The 13,543-nt window shown below is 37.1% G+C and overlaps 1 protein-coding gene across 5 annotated transcripts in view; it reads left to right on the top strand.

The window, feature by feature from the left end:
• LOC140150501 (SWI/SNF-related matrix-associated actin-dependent regulator of chromatin subfamily D member 1-like) overlaps nt 1–13,543 on the top strand; it is a 256,208-nt gene that overhangs the window by 10,938 nt on the left and 231,727 nt on the right. For 4 of the 5 annotated variants that reach the window (XM_072172526.1, XM_072172525.1, XM_072172528.1 and 1 more), the window contains exon 2: nt 4,340–4,429. The exons of the other annotated variant lie outside the window; for it this stretch is intronic. In XM_072172526.1, the coding sequence (XP_072028627.1) occupies nt 4,340–4,429 (90 nt within the window). The remainder of the gene's footprint in view (nt 1–4,339; nt 4,430–13,543) is intronic. 5 annotated transcript variants of the gene reach the window in all.

Genomic DNA, 13,543 nt, shown 5'->3' with positions numbered 1-13,543 from the left:
AACAGGACAGAAGGCGAGCAATAACACATTAACAGGCTGTTGATATAAAGAGAAAAATAAAGACTATTTAATATAATAAACTACTTAATATCTACGCACACTATGATATAACATTGCAACACGAGTGACTGAATGACTTGCTGAACAATCTAGTGTGAAACTCCTTGCTGAACTTTTTGTTAACTCCCCATCGAAGACTCATTGAATCCTACACAGAGTGCAACCGGCTTCACCTCTCTGAAGCGTGCATTCTCTCCGAACTCCATATCGTGAAACTCCCCATGCATAACTCTCCTTTTTGGTAACTCTCCATATAATGACCGTCCAGCACAAGCGCACCCATGGTCACTATTGAGCATTATACATTATGTTGCAATATTACAAATACATTTATTACTAAGAAACATAGACAATTTTGAGCCCAAACTCAAGATGGTCATGCCAAAAATACGCAAATCTGCAGGTATGCCTTGTTTACATGCAATTTTTGAATGCAAATCTGAATACACAGCGCACCAGAAAAGCGTTAATTTCTATCATTTGAGAGCACTTAAACACACGCCAGCGGGCTCATCATGTGCTATGAATGTTTGTTTACTCAAATCTTAAAGGATTTTATATAAATACCTGAATCCCCAGCACTGTTTAGTGATAAATAGCACGCGTTTCCGGGTGTTTACACACAATTCATGAAATCGTCAATCTCTGCTCTCTCCGGATTACGTCATTTCTCATGCAATTAGGAAGCGCGCCGTCTATCGCCAATATAGCAAACCAATTACAGGGGAGACCGAACGCGGGTTTGCTAGGAAATTTCGGATCCCGTCACACACAGATATTTGATCAGCGATACGAGGGGAACTGTGGAAGAGGTTGACTTGCGATTTTTTTTCGGATCGTGCAAATATTATGTTACAATAAAAATGTCAACAAAACGGTCAATTCCTGGTGACATCGCGAAAGCACGTTTTTGCGGTAGTTGTATATTTCAACCGAGCAAATATAACAAAATAACCAAATAATTAGATGATTAAAGTAGTTCATGTTATTAGGTAGTAATTGTAGTTCTTTATGAGAAAGTCGGCCGATCGCGGCAAGTCGTCCTTTACCCAGTAATTTGACTCGACTTTGGTAAGTTTTGGGTGCCGAATTCAGCATACTTTAATATTTATTGTTTGCGCCAGTTTGACTGAAAATACATTTCCGGGTGTTTCTGAAGTTTAGTACATAAGTACAATTTGGACCCACAAAAATCAATTTGGGACCCGCAAATTTCAACTAAATGGGATCTGAATGGGTCCAGCATAAAAAAGTGGACCCGGTTATTTGAGAGCAAACTGTGAACCCTGGAACAGCCTCCATTGAATTTGTGGGACCCCGGGGGCACTTCAATTTGAAATGGATATAGGTGTAGGGCTGGCACTTTCGCACTAAAGGTGCATTCGGTGAGAGCAAAATGTGAAAAATATGGGGTCATTGGGTGAGAGGAGAGCATGATTTTTGGCATTCGGTAAGAGCAAAATGTAAAAAATATGGGGTCATTGGGTGAGAACATTTTTTTTAAATGGAAATTTTAGGTGAGAGCCGAAACAGCGCAACAAAAACCTCGAAAATTGAATTTCTAGTTCTAAATGGCTTCAAATTTCTTTCTTTTTTCAAAATAAGTAACAAAATCAGTGATAAATGAAAGTTGCTGTTAAAATTGAACAAGTAAGGGTCTTTGGGTGACAGATCAAATGAAAAAATAAGGGGTCTTCGGGTGACAGACCATGTGTTTGTAAAAAAATATGGGGTCTTTGGGTGACAGCGACGCTGAAAAGGGGGGGGTCTTAACAGCCCTACATATGCGTCACCTCCAAAGTTGGAGTGCCCCCGGGAACGCACTTGCTATCGGGAAATATATATGCCTTGATTTCCCACGGAGCGTGATAGACATCCAATGAAAAAAGAGCGACGGTGGGGTGTTCCTCACTAGGTTTGACCAGGGTTGCCAAGAGTTGTGGGGTTTGGCAACCCTGGGTTTGACTCTTTGGTCCTGGGGTGGAGGGGGGGGGGGTACATCAACAAAATTTGGTGGGTATGTTCCCCCAGAATTTTGAGGTGGTGGTTCTTTGGGAGCTGACGGCGTACCTGTATTTAAAGGGGGTCTTTTGGAGCTGTGAACAGTCAAAATCAAGGATCTTAAGGGGGTACTACACCCCTGGCCAATTTTGTGCCTATTTTTGCATTTTTCTCAAAAATTATAGTGCATTGGTTACAAGTAAGAAATGTATATTATAGGGGCAAGTACTGCAACTACTGCATTGAAAATTCATTAACTCACAGCAAGTAGTTATTGGTTTATTGATCAAATATCGGTTTTCCCTCATTTTTGACTGTAACTCCGCAATTGTTGTCTGTGTTAAAATAAAATTTCCAGTGCAGTACTTGTAGTCCTTGCCCTTATAATATACATATCTTACTTGTCACCAATGCGCTACAATTTTTGAGAAAAATGCAAAATAGGCACAAAATTGGGCAGGGTGTAGTACCCCTAAGTTTCTTGACTTTTGTTGAAAATCGCCTGAAAAAATGTGGCTTTTAGAGCTGAAATTATCAAAATCAAGGGTCTTGATGATGAGTTCTATTTTGGTCAAATATAGGGGGTCTTTTGGAGCTGCAAAATCCAAAAAGGGTGGTCTTTCTGGGGGAGCATGTACCCGAATGGTCATTTGTGTTAAGTGTCCCTCTCCCCCGGGGCTTTCGGTCTTCCTCCTGTACATGTCACACTCACAGGATCAACAACATGCAACATTCGACTGTCCGACATACATAGTACATCCTTTGTTTTTTGTTAGTACGTCCTAAAGCAGTGTAGGGAATGACTGTGAGAAGAAATTCTACAATATGCTGTACTCAAACATAACTGAACAATTGCAATGCATGATTTCCAACCTAAAGGAAGGTGACCTGATATATAAAGGGAATATCAAATTCTTTAAAACTTTAGATATAACATAAAATGTTGTACCTTTCAAACATTCATTTAAAAAGAACAGGTACATCAGTTTTCCAATAGAAACTGTGCAACATAATGACACGCAAGCCAGTGATCTCCTTGCAATGTAAACGGCACAAAATAGCATCGCACAAGCCGCTGATCTCCTTGCAATACAAACCATGCAAAGTAAGACACATTAGCTGGTCTGCTAAATAGAGCCGACTTTACTACCACTTTGTGGTGGATGGTCACATATGTGGTACCCTAACAAAAATAAATCTTGTTCTGACACCATTTTTCTGATAAAGCACTGAGCAAATCTAGCACTGGTCTTGACTCGTAACACAGTAAAACCTGAGCTTCTGTCAGGAGGGGCATGATTATTTCAATGCAATACTCAGAGGCCAAAATTATCCTCTCTAGAAATACCTGAGTCTCTCAATTAGGCCACAAAAAGAAATTTGTTTGATTGTCGTAACATAAAAAAAAATAGGGACGGTAGGTTTTTTTTTTTTTTTTTTTTACATTGAAGCTGTAAATTGCGTTTGATAAAGTCCTTGCATGGCTCAAAAAAGTGGGGAATTTGGGAAGCTCATTCCCAGGAAATGTTGGTGTTTGGAGGGAAATTCTGGTAGAGGGAAATTGTGTCTTTTTATATCAAAACATGCTATAAATTACGGGAAATTTAGCTTACTTGCAGGGAAATTAGCATTTTTTCGAGCCCTGAATTCTGAAGGCCTTGAAACTTTTTTTTTTCTTTAAAAAAAAAAATTTAATCAATGAAATAAAATTAAAAAAACCTCTAAGGTAGCACATTCTGTGATTTTTATCTGAAGTTTGCAAGATGATGTTTGATGATGTGAGTTCAAGCTCCGACGTAGTCTCTGTGTGTTGTAAATAATTGATTTCAATTGAAATTCCCCTGGGCAAGGAAGTAACTGTTTGTTTGTCTTGGTTACACACACGAGAACTTGGGGAACTGATCCTGGCTGTGATGTCTTATTGTGGTATGTATAGGGTGTGCACTTCAAATCCCTGATTGGTGCTAAATGGTTACGGTGTGTCTTGGACCACAGTAGTCAGCGAATTCCTGTAAAGTGTACTGAGGCCTGTAGGTTTATGCCTGCATGTAACACTATAAATCACTGTTTATTTATAAAACATACAAAATCAAACTGCACCTGGGTATGAATAATGTCAGTAAATAGTGCTTTTAAAAATCTTACAAAATGTTGAAACATGTATTGTTTGCTGTGTATTGTTTGTTTGTATGTACTTTTCACAATCATCTCCACCTGTAATCATCTTCCTCATCAATCACTGTTCTTCTGTCTTGCTACTTATTTTCCATCCATCAAGGACTCGACTAAAGCTTCCACATCTTCTAGTGCTACACACTCCTCTTCTTCTGGGTCATCAACTTCTTCAAAACAGGTATCGCCTCTCAAAGTGAGGATCTTAAAAATACCTGCATGAAACAAAGCCATTTATAGCTGCATGGACTTCAATTGAAATAAATGCACAAAAGTGTGAAGGCAATTTGACTTCAGAGAGCTATGATTTGTTCCTTTTTCTTTGTTTGCAGTTTGCGATAAACACTTTTATGTTGAATGTACCTCTTCCATAGCGTTGCCTTTTCTTTTGTACAATATTAAAACGAAAGAAATCATATGATTCCATAAATTTGTAAGCAATCCTCGCTGAACAATTTTGATTATACACATTGTACATATATTTCAAAAACTGCTGTGGGATTTTAAATCTCAATTTTAAAAGTAAATTATTCTTGAATAAATTTGCTGCATTTTTGACATTTCTACAAGTACAGAATTATAGAATTTGGCAGTTGTTTCTTTCAAATTAAAAGAAAAAAATTCTGATGTGGATGATATGATTTAAAACAAGTTGATGTGGATTTATATACTTTATTTTTTAAAATTTGTTTTTGTTTTGAATTATCTTTGATCTTTTTACTACTTCCTTAATTGATACTTAACTTTGCCTGTTTGTTATGTGATGTTTTTAATAGTTGCGTGTACTCGTATGTGTAGTATTTTATATCCACCTATATACACCTGTTGATGAACACCAGTTACTATTTCATTTGAATTTGCTTGGAAATGTTGTTAACCTTACTGGTTTTGAAAGCTTTCTTATAATTTTCTTTTAAAACAAAAAAATGTGTGAATGGCTTCAAAAAGAGGCTGATGAAAACTACAATGTAAATTGCTTTGAGTCGGCGCTTGTATGTTGCATGGAGTTGATATTGATATGATTGGTATACAATGTATATTGTTCAAAAAGTATTTTGAATACAATATATTTCGAGTGTGTTTACTTCGCAACTTTGTTAAAAGCATGTTGTGTAAGCAAAGTTTGATTTCCTTGTTTTTTTTCTTTTTTGGTCACAAAATAAGGTTCTTAAATTTTACTGAAGTGTCAACTATTTGCTGTGCCAGAAAATTGCCAGACTGCACAAAAAATGGAAAAATTTAAACCTGCAAAATTGTAAAGTTTTAAAGGGAGTCGTCAGCAATCATAACATTATGCCTTATATTTTAGAAAAATAATTATCAAGCATGAATCACATGGTTTTATTTAAAACAAACTCATGTTGACCATAAAAACGAATAAAAACAGTCGGCTCTCAACACATGATATTCAAAATTCCACGCCGAAATTGTCTACATTGTAAGGGCAATGATGTAATGGTTATTTGTGTTCAATTGTCGTCAGCCTTCATTGTAATACTGGGACGTCATTGCACTCGAAATTTCGGTGCCCGGGACTTTTGAATATCGCGTATTTAGAGCCGACTGTTTTTATTCGTTTTTATGGTCAACATGAGTTTGTTTTTTTAAATAAAACCATGTGATTCGTGCTTGATAATTATTTTTCTAGATTAAAATATACAGCATAATGTTATGATTGCCGGAGAATCCCTTTAACCCGTACTGAATAGAATTATGTTCCTTTAGAATTGTTTTTAATCACCTGTATGTCATCTAGAGTGGCAAGTTTTCCGTTTTCTTTTCTTCTTTGTTTTCTAAAAAATCCCTGGAAATAAAATTCACCAATTGTTGGGAATTTGGTCAACTTTGTAGAAATGCTGAAACAAACAAAATGGCAACTCTGCAGATGTTTCTGCATATCGGAGAGCAAAAACAAAAGTTGATTTCATTGGATTTTAAAATCACTATGGGCTCAAAGGCAAGTAAAGTGAAGGAATTGAAGAAAATGTTAATAAAAGGTGTACTTGGGCCGTTTGCTGAATATACATTTAAAATAGCCAAGTTTTAGGCGGATTTTGTTCCCATTTGCCGAAAGCGGAAAACTTGCCACTAAACTTACTGCATATTTGTCCGGTCTAACTTGAAGATATGCAATGCTCTATCACATGCAAGGGCACACAATGGGCTATTACAGAAATAAAAGGTACATACCCTATAGAAGACAAATTTGACACATCTGACCTCGTAAATCAAAAAAATTTTATTTTGGGAATCCCAAGTCTTCTATAGGGTAGGTGCCGTTAATTTCTGGAATAGCTCATATCCCCCCCCCCCCCCCCCAAATATTTCATAATGCAGAACCATGCATTTCCGACCACGCTAGTAGATGCCATAGTTAAGTAGTGTTTGAGTTGGTGTGGGTGGGGGAGGAGATATAATTATAGATAGTCGATAACCGATAATCAATGATCAATCAGTTATCAACGTTCAGTTAAATTCTAAACCCTAACACGCAAATGATGAAACAGACTCTCATGTTCAAATGGCTAAGGATGATATCCTTGTGGATACTGGGGGGTGAGGGGTATTGATTATCGATAATCAATTATCGATTATAGATAATCAATAATCGATAATCAATCATTTAACAATTATTCAACGTATAGGCCTACGCAACCCACAAAACTGGGAATCGCTAAGGATGATTTCCTTCTGGGTATGGGGGGGGTTGTGCGTGGAATTAATTATGGCTAATTAATTATCGATTATCGATAATCAATTATCGATTATCGATAATCAATTATCGATTATCGATAATCAATTATCGATCATCAATCATTAGTTTATCAATATCCAATGTTTAAAAATGTATAGACCTACGCAACCGCCAAAACGGGATATCTGCATTAATTTGAAAATATGATGTTCTCCAAAGTGCTAGAAAAGCACACTCTTTGACCATTTCTATGCACATCGTATCTCTTGCAACCTGAAGGAACGAAATTTGTTTCAGTTTTGGATTTCAACAGCTTAAAATTGACATTTTTCGTAAAATGCACATCAAATATTTTGTTCTGAATTGGAAAATCTCTCTTGGTATAAAATGAAAAATATTTCGGATTTTGGTTGTCAATTTCAAACTTTTTATATCAATCATCATATCCGTAAGCACGTGGTACTCTATTTTGAAAGCCATCCGAGTGTCCATTTTGACAAACGGATAAAAACAAAAATAGTTTTAACATTGTCATCTATGGAAGAAAAATCACAAAACTGCCTTTTTCTCAAGAAAAAAAATTGGGACTCGAAGAGAAATGTTCTTCAAACTCGTGTTTTAAAATCTTTATATATGCTTAATAACTTAAAAAAAAAAAAAAAAAAAAAAAAAAAAACGAATAAAAAATCTAAGTTGATACTCCACGTAAATGATTTCGTATACGCTAATCCGAACCCAAACCTAACCATTATCCTTCTAATAACCCTAACCCTAACCCTAATCCTAATTTCGTAAATTAAGGCCTACATGATGAAGAAATAACCAAACTTTATTAGAATATTGAAACTAACTCAATAATAGCCTCATACCCCCAACTCTGCCTGCTGCTTTAGCTTCACTCTTGAATCTCTGTTATTGAACTGTGACAGAAGATTGATATGCAACCTCTCAAAGCGTCCGAAGTTTTGTGTCACGTGACCCTGCTCTGTATGGGCTATTACAGAAATAAAAGGTACATACCCTATAGAAGACAAATTTGACACATCTGACCTCGTAAATCAAAAAAAAATTATTTTGGGAATCCCAAGTCTTCTATAGGGTAGGTGCCGTTAATTTCTGGAATAGCCCAATGCTGGTGTGATTGTTAGACTTGCATGATTGATTGATCAGCCCTCATGAATATGCAAGAATTCACAGTATACAAAGCACATGGACTTCAGCTGTTTTGTGGATAGTCTGTACATCTCTCTGGTTCATGCTGGTTCATGCTGATAGTTGGGCTATTCCAATTGAAATCCATATACCCTGTATGAAAGACACAACCTTAATCTCCCACACAGGGCGTGTAGATTTCAAATGGAGTACCTCATTTAGTTAACCCCATTTGAAATTCTTACTCCTATGTGGAAGATTAAAATCATGTGTATGAATTTCAACTGGAATAGGCAAATCTGTCTCCATTCCTCATCAATCAATGTCCGCTAGACTGGAGAGCTCAATGACAATTTTAGTGCTTTCATCAACATTGAATTTGGGGGAAGAGGGTGGCGATTAATATGCCAGTGTGTGCCAACATTATTTTCCTTGATTGTAGATGTGGTATCACCTTCAACCTTAAGCTCTACCACTGGTGATGAAAGGAGAAGACTAGTTAAAAACTGGAATATGTAGAACCTGAGCCTTCCTCAGAAATGGGCTATTCCAGTTGAAATCCTCACTACCCCTGTGGAAGATTTTTGAAATATCTTACACAGATCATTTTGAAACCCATACTCTCCCTGTGTGTCTTTACCTTTATCTTCCACAACTGGAGTGAGTATTTGAAAAGGAAGTTACCCAATTGCCTATTCTATTCAAAACTTAAGTTATATTCCCTCTGTGTAAGACTTTAGCTAAATCTTCCACAGGGGGAGTGTAGATTTTAAATGGAAAAGCCCAACATGGCTCTTGAAGGAAAGTTATGTGTCCTTTGAAAGACAAACACTTCAGTTTCAGGCCAAAGGCATCAAGAAGGGGACACATTATTTGGGAGATGCTATTAGAATTTAAATTTCTTAGGGCTCATATTGAAATACCCTACCATGCTTTCACACAGAAAGAAGGCAGGATTCCCCTTGCTAAGCTCGCGCCTCAGGAAAGCTCGGTCATAAAACGGATGGATTATATGCATCAGTGATACACCCTGCCTTTTGAAGTGGTCTGGTGACAAGGATTATACTAAAAGTTTATCAAAGACTGGCAATTTTATTGATTGTTGAACTAATTGAACTAATCGGCTCATCGCACAACCCAGGAGTGCGCGCTCCTAATTTAAGTGGCTAATTGCAGTATTATAATCACACAGGATTTTAACAAAAGAAGGCTAGTACAGGAAAGCTGCAGGATGGCGCACACCTTCCTGTGTAAGGGAATTTCAATATGAGGCCTTATAATGTTATGAAGTCAATAATAGTACACGACACACAGTAATTTGCATTTGGTATACTCGGAACTTGTTTATTAAATTTGAGTGTGAAGCATTTATGATACATTATCATTGATTTTCACAAGGCATACAATGTATGTCTTAATTTAAGAGTAACACAGATTTTGTACACCACAGAATAAATGGCAGTTTTAAGATGAAAGGAAAGAAAGGTTAAGCTAAGATCACCAGCATGTGACTCTGGTCTTGACATAATACATGGGGGGTGGGGGGTGGGGTTCTCAATTATATTTGCTCACAGGCTACCTGCAGATGGAGGGCAATCATCATTTCAAAGAATTGTGTTTGAGGGCCAAATACGTCTTGTTTTGCTATGTTTAGTTTTACTGTACATATTCCAGAACTTTTCAAGGGCCAGCCACATTTGGTTGGCAGACCAGATCCTATTTAGAACTCCTGCTCTGTATGTACCATACACCAACATTGTTGAGTGATAGATCAGAACTTCCTATAATTCATCAAAAGTCAGTTAGTTGCATATTGTCGGCAGAGTGCTATACTCAGTGCTGTACGGTGCAAAAACTGATTGAGGAGCCAATGGCTCCTAACTTTATAAATTTAGGCGCCCACATTTTGCTCCCAGGTAAAAAATCTGAGGTGCCAACGTAAACTGAACAGCCACGTGTGTTGAATGTTCATAGCTGCTGTACTCTGATCTACATATTCCCATTGAACGCTACATACTTCATACGCAGCATGTACAGTGTAGGCCTATATGTTTTCCAGGAAGTCCCCATAGAGACATGATAATGCATATTCATAGCATACATTCGTACTCTTGAATGCTACATTACATACATGTTTTGTTTTTGGCGATTAAAAGCTTCAGCAGTTGGTCGCCATTGGCGCCAGGGTTTGAATATTTAGTCGCCATCAGCAAAAATCTAGTCGCCAATGCGCCTAAAATGGTCGCACCGTACAGCACTGGCTATACTGTAAGTGCAGTAGAATGTAATAGCTGCCTTTTGTAAAACACCTATTGTTTACAGCACAATCCCCTCATCATGCTCATTGTAAAGTGTTGATGTTCTGTTTTACTTGCCTGATGGCCACTAAGCTAACCCCAAGATATCACCTTTACATGCAGTTGGGTGTTTTTCTAGTGTTATTGGTTAAAAATAAGTACACTTATTGAAATGTTGCAAATGGCAGCTATAACATTCTATTGCACTTACGATAGTGTAGCACTCTTTCAACGATATATATTTGAAACAAGCATAGATGTGCTAATAAACATTGTATGGCAAATGTGATAAATTGGTAACTTTAGACAAAATCTGACATTCAAATGAAGTTATGGTAAAAGTATGAGGGGTGGACAAAAAATATCATGCAATATGTATTTGTAATATGTACCCCAATTGGGGTCATAGCAAACCCAACAATTTTCACATGAGTGGTCTGAGTCACTCTTTCATTTCGTGAAATATTGTTGCAATAACCCTGCTCCATTCTTTGGTTCACGTCAAGTTTGGTAGCGACATCAATGCTTTTTTGCAGTTGCGCTGCAAGTGCAAGCATATTGACAAACTGGCCTTGTATGCATGCTTTTACGCTCTGTGCGATTAATATTGTGTAGAGTACACAATTAAAAACTAACCACCGAAATACGCACTTACGTCAGTCCGAATTTGAGCTGGACCTATTAGAGCCAGTTGTACGTATATGTAATCAAACTGCTGTGTACACTTCATGAAAATCTTGTGACTTAAGACAAGGTTGATCAAGTCAGGTTTAAAAGAGGTTGTTTTATTAGTGTATTTCTCATTCATTTGACTAATTATCAAAAGCAATCCTCGTACATTGGATTTTGTCAATAGATTATCACCTAACTATTTAACTTCAAGTGCACAAAATGTCGAATATTGGATAAAAAGAAGATGTGAACAATTCTTGGGAAGGGGTATTAACAAAATGTTTCAAATGAATGATATTAGTATTGCTATTTATATACTGATAACTATGTTAGTGTTAATATTTTTTGATGTGATCTGTGAAAGCCCTTCACATGGGGATCAATTTTCAAATTAATGTGAGTTTCTTATACCATATAAAAACTGACTTATGCTCTGCTCTTTTCAGTAAGTAATTTTTTTTGACCCCTTCAGAAAGAGTTGTGAGCTGGTGTAGAGGAGACGTTTGAGATGCGACTTCTCTCTAGTCCGAAGGTTCTCTAGTCCGAAGGGTCACTAGTCCGAAAACCAAATTAAGTTTGCTAATCAGAAAGTTCTCTAGTCTGAATATAAAATAAGGTTTGAAAAAATCACTTTGAGAGCACAAATTTGAGACCTTCACAAGACACAAAACCTATCACATTGGCTGTTTCTAACCATGTTTTTGCATGACCTGAGAACACATCAGACACACCAAATTGCATTCTGAATATATAATCCTTATGAATATATAATATCCTTCTGATATCAAATAATTTAGATTTTTTTGTGAAAATTTGTGAGATGTACAAATTTTATGACAAATTATTAAAACATTATAATTTTGACATTAACAGTCCTTGCAGTAAACTTTATAAATCTAATGATATGAACTTAAAGTGTGCAAAGCTAGGATGAAAGGCCGTCCATCAAATGAAAGTTTTGACCTTTCGTATTGAAGATCTATACATGTATATATATTTGCCCAAAAACACCTAAAATCTTGTGGGGGAAAATGTATATCTTCAATACGAAAGGTCAAAATTGTCATACATGTATGATGGATGGGTTTTCATCCCAGCTACATACACTCTAAGTACATATCATAAAATGTCAATTAAGGTGGGTGACTGACCCCTTAATGAGATTGTAAAAATCAAGTCTAAAATAAAACTCAAAGAGAACATCAGCTTTTCACAGATCATGGCACATTTTACATTTGCAAGTTTCAAGATCTTGCCAAGTCCAAGGGTTATGATTTAGGATTAGGAATAGCGGGAATCATAGGGTTACATGAAGGATTATGGATTACTAGATACAGATTTAGGTATTGTCCCGTAAGTTTTTATTTACTATCTAGAAAGCTAAAAGATCAAAATAGGAGGGATTGGGTGTATGCAAGGTAATAGAGCTCAACTTACAAGTAAAACCCCTTAACTCCATGGACATGATTGCTTCATGTAGTATCCATGGATTAATGTGTCATCTGACAACGTTTTCAGTAAAGCCAAGTGATTAGGTTCCTGCTAAATTAATAATACGTTCAAAAAAGTGTTGGCATAGTAAATTACTTGTACTTTTAATTTGATCCCTATTCTAACAGAAGTTTTCTCAACCATGGTTATAAATAAGGAAAGAGGAAAAATAATAAAATTAAGGGAGTTGAAATTTTGAAAAAATGAAATAAAACTTAATTGTGTTGTGCACTTGGGCAAGGTGCTTAACCTCACTTGCTTTTCTCTAACCAGGGGTAAAATGGGGAGCTGTTGAACGCTGATTGTATGGCAGCTGACACTGACGGATTTTAATGACAGCGTACATGATACACATGAAATGCGCTGTATAGAAGTCAAAAATATCCTTGCATACATAGAGGAACCGTGCAATGGGCAAATATACCAATGGCATCCATTGCATTGTTTGTGGGTCTAGCTCTGAATTCCAATATCGTAACATCTATATAAATAAAAGGAAGTCGCTAAATCTTGTCCAGAAGCAGTCTCCGAGATGCTTTCACTTTCAGCTCTGATTTATTCGTACATTGATCGGGTACATATTGCCATTAAACCATCTGACGCTCATTTTTGCAAAACTATTCAATCACTATGGAAATAACAAAAAAATGGTCTGTTGCTAGGCCGTTGAGGTCAATAACCTTATGGGTCAGGTCATGACAGCAAACGCGTCAAGTGGCGAGTCACGCACCTGCGCGTACACGGCACCATGGTTTCACGCGCTTTACCGCGCATGGTATGGACGCACTTAATGTTGGCTTACCGCGCGTAGGCTTACGTAGGCCTATGTGTACGCATGATACGTGACTGACCTCTTCTGTGAGTGGCAGATCCAGAAATTTTGGAAGGGGGGGGGCACACTCGAAGTTTTTGCCGCCACCTTCTTGAATGGCCACAAAGCCCCATTGTGTCGCGCGCCGTGCAGGGGGTTGTGTCCCCTCAGAATTGGAAACTTGGTCAAAGT

This window comes from Amphiura filiformis, chromosome 4 (genome assembly GCF_039555335.1).
Source record: "Amphiura filiformis chromosome 4, Afil_fr2py, whole genome shotgun sequence".
Classification (NCBI taxonomy): Eukaryota; Metazoa; Echinodermata; class Ophiuroidea; order Amphilepidida; family Amphiuridae; genus Amphiura; species Amphiura filiformis.
Note: the sequence above shows the minus strand (reverse complement) of the source record. Positions and strands in the feature narration are given on the sequence as shown.